This window comes from Carcharodon carcharias, chromosome 20, assembly GCF_017639515.1.
Source record: "Carcharodon carcharias isolate sCarCar2 chromosome 20, sCarCar2.pri, whole genome shotgun sequence".
NCBI classification, from domain to species: Eukaryota; Metazoa; Chordata; class Chondrichthyes; order Lamniformes; family Lamnidae; genus Carcharodon; species Carcharodon carcharias.
The window spans coordinates 15097858-15111109 of NC_054486.1; the positions used below are offsets into that span (position 1 = coordinate 15097858).

The 13252-nt window shown below is 42.4% G+C and overlaps 1 protein-coding gene across 3 annotated transcripts in view; it reads left to right on the plus strand.

The window, feature by feature from the left end:
• Positions 1-13252, plus strand: part of LOC121292247 (spectrin beta chain, non-erythrocytic 1-like) — a 265589-nt gene that overhangs the window by 40269 nt on the left and 212068 nt on the right. For 2 of the 3 annotated variants that reach the window (XM_041214008.1, XM_041214010.1), the window contains exons 2-3: positions 5415-5545; positions 6742-6939. In XM_041214008.1, the coding sequence (XP_041069942.1) occupies positions 6789-6939 (151 nt within the window). In that variant the 5' untranslated portion in view covers positions 5415-5545; positions 6742-6788. The remainder of the gene's footprint in view (positions 1-5414; positions 5546-6741; positions 6940-13252) is intronic. The other variant, XM_041214009.1, reaches the window with a different exon arrangement.

Below are 13252 nucleotides of genomic sequence, written 5' to 3' on the forward strand. Positions count from 1 at the left end.
CCATGTTAGCTGATATTGTAAATGGTTCCCTCTCCTCAGGTGTTCATTTTTTTTTTTAAATCTGCCATTATCGCCCCTTGACTCCATTGTCCTTGCAAACTGCCATCTCATCTCCAACCTCTCTTTCCTCTCCAGATTTCTTGAATGCTCTGAAGAAGGGTCATATGGACTCGAAACGTTTCTCTCTCCACAGATGCTGCCAGACCTGCTGAGTTTTTCCAGCATTTCCTGTTTTCGTTTCTTGTGTTGTTGCCTCCCAAACCTGTTTCCATCTTTCTTGAATCCATCCAATCAGGTTTCTGCCTCTTCCACAGTACCAAAACAGCGGTACTATGTGACTGTGACAAAGCTAACCCTTCCCTCCTCATTCTGCCGCTTTTGACGTGGTTGACCACACCATTCCCCTCTATTGCCTCTCCACTGCCATCCTTCTGGGTAGGATTGCTCTCACCTGGTTCCATTCTTACCTAGCTAGAGAATCAGTTGCAATTTTTTCTCTTCCTTCTCTCATGCTGTTACCTCTGGTGCCCCCTCCTCTCATCCCCAAAGGATCCATCATTGATCCCCTCCTAGTTCTCATCTGTATGCTGCCCCTCGGCGACATCATCTGAAGGCACAGAATTAGTTTTCACATGTATATTGATGACACCCAGCTCTACCTCACCACCACCTCTCTTGACTCTTCCACTGTTACTAAATTATGAGGAACAAAGACCTCACACTGTACATTTTTATAAAATGTATATTGTCCTCATTGCTAGTTCTAAAATTTTAAAAACTGAACAAAGATCCTTAAAATGGCTGACCCTATGTCTATCGCTGACCCATGAACTAAAGAAGCCATGTTGCAATTTCAGGGAAACTCACACCTTGTTATTTCATGTTGCACAGTCCAACTTCAAAGGGAGCTACACAAATGCCATTTGATAAGCCAGGCTGGCCGGCGGAGATGGAATGTCTAGTAAGGCAAAGGCCTCTCAAACATTCCTTTTAACCCATAATGGCTGAAATGTTATCAGCCTGGAACACAAAGCAAATTTCCAGACTCTAGATAAACATCCTTTGTGGAAGACATTGTGGGGGAGGTAAAGTCACATGACCTAAGCCTCTGGCTTGTTAAACAAGTAATATCACCTTGCTGAGCTGAAGAGTTCAGTCTGCTGTTTAAAATCTGACTAGCAGGCTACATTAAAAGAGCTCTGGCCCAGGTTGGACACTTGGCCCCATCTATCCTGCCTCTGCTGGAAGTCTGTATCATCGCCTACAAGACTGGATTCATCTCTGCGTACCTATCTCATCATGTGAAGTCAACACTTCTGGAAAAGTGAATAATCCAGCATCGGTTTTCAACCCACCAACCTCCATAAAGAAATCCCTAATTGGACTTTGATTCTGGACTCTGGAACCCATGTGAAACAATATTTCTTTTCTCTGTGGTCTCTGTACTGTAAACCTTGGTTTTCTCTATCCCTCTTTACTATCTGGATATGAGGGGTTTGTTGCAAACCCTCATTCACATTTTGAGTGTGCACAAATAAACTAACCCTTTGAGTTCATCCCACCTCAAGTTCTCGGTGGGGTAATTAATAAAAAATTGGATCACACCAAAACCGAGGGGTTGGGAAATATACCACCACTTATAAAAAGGGAAACAAATCAAGAACACTTTTCTGTTTATGGACGGGTGCTGAGAGGAGAAATTGGTGCTGCTTAAATTAAACCCCATGTCTGTAACAAAATTATCAGGCTGCTTATCTGACACCCAGTACTGGATGAGCAGAGATTTCCTTCAATGAAAGACTAGGAAGGCTGAAGCCATTGTTTCCAGTCCCTGCTCCAAATTCTGTTCCAAATCCTATTGATTCCACTCCTCTCCCTGGCATCGGTCTGAAGTTAAGCCAGTTGTTCACAAACGTGGTGTGACATTTGTTTCCAAGATGAGTATCTGACCTCATATTCATGCCATCATTATTTCCAATGTTATGATCAGCCCTATGGAGATCAACAGTCCAAAAGAACTGAATTTACCAAACAACCCCCAATGCAAAAACCAATGGACAAGATTTCACTTATTTATCTTTTAGTTTATCAATCAAACCAAAACCAACATAAATTAAACATGAGTTAACAGGCAAATTCCACTCAATATAAATTGCAAATTACAATAAGGATACAGCAAAAATAGATCTCCCAGTTTTATGAGGTGATTCACTCAGCAGGTATAGCATCAATTTCAGCTGCAAAGTCCTTCAAAGCTCTGAACTTCTTCGAGTGGAATTCCAGCTTTTCTTCGAGGATTTAGCCACTGATCCTTATTCAACAGCAGCTCACAAACATCCAAGTTCCAATGGTCTTCATCAAAATGGCGCACCTCTGCAGAATCTCCTCACCTTTGCTCATGATGACCTGGATTCACTAGAATCACCTTTATCTGGACCCTCAGCAGCACCCCATGGCACTGGTTAGCTGGCTCTGGTCAATCAGTTCTTTCAAACTAACTGAAGCAGCAACATTAGAAGCATTAGTTTTCCTTATCTCTGCTCCCAGATCCAGCCTTCCTGTTCACTTTTCTTTTAGCTGAAGCACAACCTCTCCTCCCTCCAGCAGGATCTGGTCAAATGGGCCAGTTTTTGCACCACCCCACGGGTCGTGTGGGCCTGTTCTGCATCCCTTAATCTGGGTCACATGTTTGTTCCTGATTGTCCAAACACAAGGCCCATGCCTTGGGAAATCACCTCCAACTGCTACTTGGAAAGTGCCATTGAGCCTTAGGACAGGTGTCAGTATAGGTAGCCCTCTGCTGTCTCTGGCTGAGTTACAGCTGCTCGCCCCCCCTGTGCATATGTATCCTTGTCACCTCCAGCTGATTGTTCTGCACTGACTCCACCATAGCACCTCGATAACGCCGCCTGACTTCAACCCTGTCTCAGCTCACCTACTGCTGAAACTCTCAATTATGCCTTTGTTATCTCTAGACTTGACTAATCCAATACACTCGCAGTTGGTCTCCCATATTCTACCCTCTGTAAACTTGAGGTCCCCAAAACTCTGCGGCCTGTGTCTTAACTTGCAGCAAGTCCCATTCTCCAATCACCCCTGTGCTCACTATCCACATTGGCTCCTGGCCAAGCAACGTCTTGATTTTAAGATTTTCATTCTAGTCTTCAAATCCATTCATGGCCTCGCCCCTCCCTAATCTCCTCCATGATATCTGTGCTTCTCTATTTCTGGCCTCTTATGCACGCCTAATCTGATTTGATCCGCTATTGGTGGCCGTACCTTTGGTTGCCTAGGTCCCATGCTTTGGAATTCCCTGTCGACAAGTCTCCGCTTCTCTACCTTGCTTTCCTCCTTAAAGATAATCCTTAAAATCTATCTCTTTCACCAAGCTTTGGGTCATCTGATCTAATATCTCCTTATGTGACTCAGTGTCATAATTTGTTTTCTCATGTTCCTGTGAAGTACCTAGGGATGTTTCATTGCATTAAAAGTGCTTTGTAGATCTAAGTTGTTGTTGTAAGGTGTATTACTGGAGCTGCTAAAATTTTGCATTAGAATGTAGTTAAACCACCAGTAAAACTAGCTGCAATATTTTAAGACATCCAGTGTTCCAGTGTCAAGATTTCTGCACCCTTGAATTTCCATTCTGATATTTTTGCATACGCACTGGGGGAAGTTTAGAAAAGGTAAAGCAATTGCAGAACAAAATGCTGAAAAGGTTAGATTTAGTGTTTATATTTTTTCAGTTTTCTTCTTTTCTCTTTGCATTTCTTTGCTTCTTTTCTATTCCTGTTTTATTCCCCTCTGCACTTCTGATGTGTCAATCTTACTCCTGTGTCTCTCCTCTTTGTGTAGCTCATTGTCCTCTCTCTCTCTCTCTTATTCCCCACATTTTCTCTCTATAGAAGGTATCAATGGCTTTCACTTTCAGTTGTATTCTATTTCTGTATGCTTCTCATGCTTCTACTGCTGGATGGTTAGTTTCCCGATCTTCAAAAAGGACTTCTCAGTGTCCACTCATTGCTGGTGGATGAAGACACTCTATCTGATTACTGCTGCTCCCCTTTCAGGTGGGGGTAGGGCCGCTGCCCATAGTCTCACTGCTCAGCATGGCTCAGAAGTTAATTCGATGCAAATGTGAACTCTCCTTTTCCCAGTCAAAGACTGGAGACGGTGGCCAAGTGTTAATGTCACTGGACTAGCAATCCAGGGGCCCAGGCTATTCTCTGGGACATGGGTTCAAATCCCACTATAGTAGCTGGTGGAATTAAATTTGATTAATACAAAACCTGGAATTGAAAGCTAGTAACAGTGAACATAAAACTATCAATTCATTGGTATAAAAACATATCTGGTTCATTGATGCCCTTTCCTCCTTCAGGACCAGGCCCTAAGAAGGTATTGGTAACCATGGACTTTCATTGGTTTGGTCCACAATTATGCTTGGCAAAATACTGCAGTGGTTTGCCATTGCCATCTGCAGTATGGCTAACCTGGAAACTCACCTGCCATCAGGCGTATTGGAAGGATTTACAGGCTGATAATCAACCTGTTCGGCATAATGAACACAGCTTTTGTGGCCATCAAGCCATGAAGTGGGACTTGAAGCTGGACTTCTAGCCCAGAGGTTGGGACTTTAGGGAAGGAAATCTTCCTTACCTGGCCTGGCCTACATGTGACTCCAGACCCACCGCAATGTGGTTGACTCTTACCTGCCCTCTGAAGTGACCTAGCAAGCTACTCAGTTTAAGGGTAATTCGAGATGGGCAACAAATGCTGGCCTTGCCAGCAACGCTTACATCCCAAGAAAGAATAAAGGGAAAAAAAAACATTGTGAGGGATCATTAGCAAGTGGGCATCGTGCAACATGTGCTGTGTGTAAAGGGGCACCTCTGTGTTTCACTTTATTGGAATGAGTGCACATTTCCTGCATCAGCTGCATCAAGTTTTCAAACAGACTGTTTCTAAACTTTCAAGAAAGAATTCAATGTTCAGCCCAATAAAATGTAGGAACTGCTGTTTAGATGGAACACTGCGTGATACTAATAGACACAGCATTAATGTCATATTTTCTATCAGGAGTGTAATTTTACTTTATTTTTCCTCTGTGATTTCCTCTTCCATACCTTCCCTATCTAAAGTCCCTCCACTTTCTGAAGTTGGCAAGATAAGGTGACTTTCTAACTCTGTCACATAAAGGCAGACAAGGACGCATCCTTTGATTGCTCCTGCCTACACCAGACCCTTCAACCCCAGTGGTTAAAACATGAACATTCCTGCACCACCTTTTAAAACAGTAACTTTATTCTTACTGTAATGATAAATGTATCCTTAAATAGCCGTTTGGCAGTAGAGAACTTGAGTATTGCTGAAAAAATACATTTTGTTGGAGCTTTTCACCTTCCATTCATCAGGACAACCGCAAGAATACCAAGGTCAGGGGAAGCAACACCATTAACCAAGTTCTGTCGAAGGGTCATGAGGACTCGAAACGTCAACTCTTTTCTTCTCCGCCGATGCTGCCAGACCTGCTGAGTTTTTCCAGGTAATTCTGTTTTTGTTTACCATTAACTGGCCTTACAGTCACTATTACCTGGTGCATTCTCCATGGCAACAACTCTACCAATCAGAGTCCATTTGCCAACCAATCAGCACGCTCTTCTCATACAGTATAAAGCCGTGGCTTCCCCTGACATTGGTATTCTTGCCATTGTCCCGGTGAGTGTCGGACAAAAAGTCTTTTTTCAGCAAAACACAAATGTATCTTTAGAGCTGTATTCAAGCTGAGCACTTGACAACTTTAACGTCCAACGTTTGGGTGAAAGAATGAGGGTAAATTTGAGCTACTAAACTCAAAGATTACACGTTGGGCATCCGGCGGAAAAGTGCCTCAATATTATTTTACCTGACCCCCGGCCCCCCGCTACATTAACAGCACATGTCTTTTTGTCTTTAATTGCTGCGTCTACTTCTGGTGCAAAATGTAAGCTGGCGCCTGATTGATGAAGTGCCGGTGTTGCTTCTCTCAGCCTTGGAAGTGTATAGTTCAGTAATGTGTCTAAATGTCGTATCAGGGGACGACATTTACTACCAATACAACAGGCCCTTTGAGCGTCCGTGACCAGCACAGCCAGCGTTGCAGACAATCAGAATGCATGTGTGCTCTGTGTTTATTTTGATGCACAAATGCGGAACTGAGTCACCCCAGCAGCTCCAAGATATCATTCATAGATGTGAACCAATTATACACGCTCAAGTCTTAAGCCCCCCAAAGGGATTTTACCAGAAAATAAATTCCCAGATATAATTTGGCTCGGACAACCGAACAATGAACAAAGCTTTTGTTGGCTTGCTTGCTTTAGTATTTGATCTGCCTTACACTTAATGGTTTGTTGTGTAAGTAACAGTTTGTCCATGATGTGGTCTCTGTTGAACGCTGAGCAATGATGCTGTGTGCAGGGGCTAGATATCACTTTATAGCTGGTTTGTACATGCAAGACCTCCATCTGCTGGACAGTGTGTGCTGTGAAATTTTAAGAGGTGCTTGCACCATTCTTGCTGCATTATTATCACAACAGCCGAATGCCTCCAGTGAAGAGAAATGTACCATCTGTTCCCACAGCCACCTAAAGTTGCAGTGACTGAAATGTAGACCGTAACGCACTGGGATCTTCCTGTTGTCAGGTGGCCCTTTTTTGTTGTTGTTGCTGCATGGGGCTAACGTGCTGTTTCTCCCTACAGACGGGCCTTATGAGAGAGAGGGGGAGAACGGCAGCAGGACCAGCACAATGACATCGGCCACCGATTTTGATAACGTGGAGATCCAGCAGCAGTACAGCCACATCAACGCTCGCTGGGAACTCTCGGATGAAGGTGAACTCGACAACGACAACAGCTCAGCAAGGTTGTTCGAGCGCTCCAGGATCAAAGCCCTTGCAGGTAAAGCTGCTGAACTCCAGATCCCTTCCTGAGAATTTGGTTGGCTATCGCTCACGCTTTCCGCTGCTCTGGTTTGATAATGTCTTATTTCCCGTGAGCATGTGCACGTTCAATCCATTGCCTTTGTGGAGATAAATTCTTTCATTAAGTACAGCAGCAGTTTAAAAGCTCTGAGCGCGGGCAGGATGAGATTTGCTTGCTCGGGACGAGCACCTTTAAAGTAAATCTCGAAGATGGGCACGAACGGCTGTGGTTTTCAGTGTTTCATTTCTGACAGGAAGTTTTTTGCAGGTAGCAAACTAAGTAATTCTGTTTTTGTTTTGGATTTCCAGCATCCGCAGTTTTTTAGTTTTTAAACTAAGCATGTACCTGTCATCCTCAGAGGCGTTTATTTTCAAAGGGGCCCAATAGATGTATTGTCTACCATGTTTTCCTGTCTTTGTATGTAATTGTAACTGAAAATAGCCTCACTATCTCACCTACCGGAATATGGGTTGGCCAACTTTATGTTAACACGAAAAGAATTCCGATATACAAATTCCACATGCTTGAAAAAAATATCAGCATTTGAAAGTATCTTAAAGGATTGGCGCTTTAGTGCCTTCTGCTCTAAGGACCATTTTAATCATGCAAGTTTGGAGGGATGTCATTTCATGTGCAGCACTGTATCGGCAACATTGCGGCCTGTCGCTCGTGCAACTTGTTTCCCCACATTGCACTGTGTAAATGGGTTTTTAAAAGGCACTTTGACCCCATTCCAAAGTGTTTGGCAAACCTCAGTGATGTTTGCGCTTGGTAACTGGCTTTGGGGTCACAGATGCAAACAGCAAAGGTACAGCCAAGTATTTAACAGCTCCAGTGCCTGCCAATCAGATATTTCACTTGGACAGTTGTAATTTGCTACTTTAATTTAAAGAAAAAGGAGAAAGCAAACCATTGATTTCCTGCTGCATTTCTGACCTGAGGTAACTTGGCTTCTCCCCAAGGATGGCAGCCAAGCAGTTGTCAATGTAGAAAAATGCCCAGCGGCAATTAGTTTATAATGGACCCTAGGATCTAACATGTAGATCACTTTCCAGGGAAGGGTAAGTACTGGGTAAGCAGAAGTCGGATGCCAGACAAACTCCCCCATGGGACATCGGCATATTTTTTCAAGCAGAAGGTAAGGCAAATGGTTAAAATCACCCGGCACAAATCGCATTTCAAATACTTAAACTTTCCTGACAGTCAGTGTACAAGCTTCAAGATTGGATTTTTGTAATAACTTGTTCCTGACTGTTCCAGAAACTGAATTTCATTTGAAAACTCCAATACTGTCCAGTATAGTGATGCTATATCTTCAAGGTTATCGTCAAAGCAGAGCTTAAAAGATTTATTGCTGTGATAAATTAAGTTGTCAAGTCTTGTTGTGGACTTGGTACTTTATTGTGTGACACTTGCACCTGGAAACGTCTTGATACTTAGCAAGCTTTGTTTTTCCTACGTTTTCCTCCAATTTACTAGTTGTCTTCTCTCCTGAAGAAGTGGCATCTTTGCTGGGTTGCAAGTGTCCTCCAGTACTTCATCCAGAAGGTCACCATATGCGTGGATCTCAGCAGGGGGGTTGTTAAGCTTGCTGTTCAACTACAGGAAACATCGCAGCTCAGTCCAATCCTGTCCTTGTCCAGTGCTCTCAGATGCACTCTTGAAGCAGTGGTGGCTGGAAAGCTATTGGAAGCAGGCAGTGTGGCCAGATTTCCCCTTGCTTCTCCCAGGCCACTGGGGTGAACTGTCTCAACTGAACGGTTGTCCTAGCTGACATCAAGTAGCAGCACAGATCAATGATTAAACCTGGGTGTTTCTGAATCTATATAGCTGTACTATCTTCTGACTTAACCAGGCAGCCATTGGGAGAGCAACATTACAAATACATCCAACTTGATTTTTTTCTCCACATCTTTTCACATTTACTTGGTGTGATTTTTATTTTTTTACACATACAGCTAAAGATGGGGGTAATTTTACCCTAACCAGATTGTGTGACCCAAATTTCAATTTTATTAGAAGGAGCATATGGATACCTGCTAGTTCTAGTTGTTTTTATTTATTCGTGGGATATGGGCTTCACTGACCGGGCCAGCATTTATTGCCCATCCCTTGTTGCCCTTGAGAAGGTGGTGGTGAGCTGCCTTCTTGAACTGCTGCAGTCCATGTGGTGTAGGGACACCCACAGTGCTGTTAGGAAGGGAGTTCCAGGATTTTGACCCAGTGACAGTGAAGGAACGGCGATATATTTCCAAGTCAGGATGGTGAGTGACTTGGAGGGGAACTTCCAGGTGGTGGCGTTCCCATCTGTCCGCTGCCCCTGTCCTTCTAGATGGTAGTGGTCGAGGGTTTGGAAGGTGTTGCCGAAGGAGCCTTGGTGAATGCCTGCAGTGCCAGGTATTGAGCAGCCTTAAGAGGATATGACTCAAGATAAGGCAAGCTTTTAAAAAAAAGGTTTTTATGCAGTCAGCAGGAGCAAGCCAGCCGTCCTGTTTGCTTTTAAAATAATCGAAGGAGTGAAGGAAAACCATAAGGACAGTGTGTGTACAGCCATCTTCTTTTATAGGATCATATTACAATTCAGGACAGTTCATTCATGTTAAAGAGCTAGTGATATTCCTATGCAAAATACAAGGCTGGAACAATATTTCAATTATTAATAGTTGCTTGGTCATACAGATCTTGAGTATTTCTGAAAAAAGACAAGCTATCAAAGCTTTTTGCCTTGCACTCACCAGGTCAAATGCAAGAACGCCAAATCTAAAAGGGTGCAACAGTTTATACTGCATGAGAAAAGGGTGCTGATTGGTTGCCAAGTTGACTCCAGTTGGTCAAAGCATTGCTGTGGAATACACCAGGGAACTATTGTCCTCTTTTGTTTAATTCAGAAAAGGTGCAATGCCTGGACATGCTCCTTTTGCCTGTAGAGGACAGGTCCCTCCGTCTGAATATATGTAGCTTTAAGCAAGCAGAAGCGAGCCACATTGTGAGCCATCGTCTTAAATTGATTCTTTGTGTATTTTCTAGCACAATCGGGATTGTTCAGCAAGTGCTGTCCAATCGCGGAATCGCATCTAACATTAGACATTATATTCCGAGTTTTGCAAGCACTGGCTGGCTGTGTACAGTCAGTACCAACCAATCAGCTCCCTTTTGTTATGCAGTATAAATTGCTGTTCCCTTTGAAATTTGGCATTCCTGCATCTGTCCTGACGAGTGCAAGACGGAAAGCTTCGACAGCATGTCTCTTTTTCAGCAATTTCAACTATCGTACAGCCACTTGTCCCTGAAAGAGCTCTTGTAAAATACCCCATGGTAATTAAATAAGAGCTGGAGCAGAATGTAGCAAATGATGGCTGATTTTAACCTCAATCCTCAGCATTGCTGCCTATGATTTTCAAGTCATTGAGAATCGAGCTATTTCCCCAAGTTGTTTTGGGTTTAGATAACTAATACTCTACAGTAATTTGACCCTACTTTGTTTTACTTGTAGGCAGCCCCACTAGTGAAACTGGTCATTCCTGACGTAGAAATCAAATAGTGGCAAACTAAACATAAGCCATACTGGTTTGTGTTATTCATCTGTGAAAAACCAAAGCACTGTAACTATCCCATGGAACCATTATCCTTTGTCAAGAGAAAGACATATTATTAGTAAATTTCCTCAAGTTATGTCCTTATTTTTATATTTTTTTTATAACCAATAAGCGGCAATTGCCTACTTGGTTTTGAGTTGCTGCAATTAGCTCCCATGCCAATGATATTGTTGCATCACCTCAGATGGAGTGATTACAGTCTCCATTGTAAATGTGTATAAAGAGATCTGTATTCGGAAAAGTTGACAGAAGTGTAGCTAGATGAATGTTATTCAGCATGGAGCATTGTTCACTCCCTTCCAGTGGATAGGTTCTTTAAGACCTTTCTGAATGGGACACTTGACCAGTTTTCCCAAAATCGCTCTTGGCATAACCTGTTGGGTGAGACCGCGCACAGCTTTTTCCAGACCCTGAGAATGCGCTCCCTGGTTTCTTGTCAAGAAATAACTTTCTTGAGGCATGGTTCTGAAAGTTAGTTCCCTTTAGAATTTGTGAATTGAGACCAGCAGTCTGGCGTGAGTTGCCCGGTGTACCTAGGTAATTGCTTGTGATTCTGATAACAATTCTGAGTTCTTGCAGCTTTACAGCTCTCTGGAGTTTGATTAAAAAAATATGTGATGGCTAGATTAGGTAGAACAAGTAAGTAAGTTTAAACAGGGAGATAAATCACATGTGTAAAATGCAACATAAACTTTCAGGAGACCCTCACTTCCTCTAGCAAGTCAGCTGCCTGCCAACTCTCCAGTGAAGCACAGATTGAATTTTATGCGGGACCATAGCATAAAGAAAGAAAAACTTGCATTTATACAACGCCTTTCATGACAATCAGACATTCCAAAGTGCTTTGCAGCCAATTAAGTGCTGTACTGTCACTCTGTAATGTCTTTGGCAGCACATTTCCTCCCCATTAGTGATTTTGATGGGTTCTTACAGCAATCCAGTAGTTGCATGATTATTATTAATGAGGGTAGCATTTATATTCCAGATTTATTAACTAATTGAATTTTAAACTTCCCAGCTGCCGTGATGGGATTTGAATTCGTTCTCCTAGCATTCATCCTGGCTTCTAGATCACTCATCCAGTGACATCACCGGTATGCTACCATACCCTAATTTCCCTTCCATCTGCGTTGAAGGGTTCCACCCCACAGCGAGTCAAGAAATGGTGAAACTCACCCACAGATAACAGGGTAATTTTGAATTTCAATGGCACTTTAACATGGCAGTGCTAAGCCGATCAGATTGTTTGGACTGAAGTGCTTCTTTCCGACAGCTTTGTCCTTGAATCACCCCAAAACGACCTCCACTGCACAACAATGGCTGCAGCTTTTAGCTGTAACTCTTTCGAGTACAAACACGTTTCCATTTGTTCCTATTCAGATGAAGTTACATTGTTTCATAGTTTAGCTGTAGGCATTTGGTATTTGAGTGCAACTTAAGCGCTGGTTCATGATGGCAGCTGTTTAATCTCAGTATCAGTCCTGTCTAATTATACCAATAACTTGTTGGTTCAGAGTTGTTTGAACCAGGTGACACTTTAATTAAGGTGACCCAAAACTCAACTTCTACTACTTCAGAGCTCTTTTAACAAAAGCCAATGAAGCATATCCTCCTTTGAACAAATGCAATTTTCCTCCACACAAAACTAAATTGCCATCATCAAAAATTGTTGTTATCTCTTTTGTCCGTTTAGCTCTGTTTCCAAAACTGTCATTTGCAATAAGTGACTCCAAATAGACCATTTTTTAAATGACAGCAGAGTAAAGCCAGACAATATTGATCTCCTTTTCTTAAGGATTGGGGAACCAGGATGCAGCAGTGGGATTTAAGTTAAATGCTATGTCGGATTGATGTGATGAAATCCTGAAGGTGCTATGTAAAATGGGTTTAGGTAGTACTTTCTGGGTATGGACCTGCAGTACAAAACCACCACTAATTTAGTATTAATTGGACGTTTTGTTCAGAGAGGCCGCAGAAAAGTTGATTTGGGAATGAGAAAAAGATATCACATAGAGTAGTGCGAGATTTTCTTCTGAGGCTGTTTTTGAGGCATGTTGGTCAGCAACAGGATGTTTAAAATGGGAAGAGTGCTATTCCCCAGCACGAACCTCACATTGAACATAAAAATGTAAAACCAGATTGGATTAGCAAGGTCTGAGGCATTTGCTTTTCAACCTTACATTGTTAATAGGGTTTTAATGGCACAGATGGGAATGTGAATGCAAACTTAACGTAGGACCAAACACAATTGATTTGAAAGGAAATTGCACTGCAGAAATGAATGGGGAACAACTGATTTGCTGAACACAATTGTATTGTTTATATGTCTTCCAAAATCTTTTGCCGCTTTTGTAAACCGTTGCAGTTTGAATGGTGGTTGTGCCTGAATTAAACTTGCCTCACAACATAAAATGTCACTTTTGAAGCTTGTGCTTATTATCTGACTACTGACTATATTACCTTAAATATGCTATTTAAGGTAATGGAAATTAAATTAGAGAAGTAAGCAAATGGAGTTTAATATTTCATTATTGCTGAGCACTCTAATGTCCATGAATGGTTTTCATACCGTTAGCCACAGGGCCTCTGAGGCAACCTTAATAATTTTGCAAAAGTTCTTCTGTAATGAGTGTAAGTGTTTTTCCGCAACCTTTAAATTGGAAGGCCTACCAAACAAGTATAGACCTTTCCAT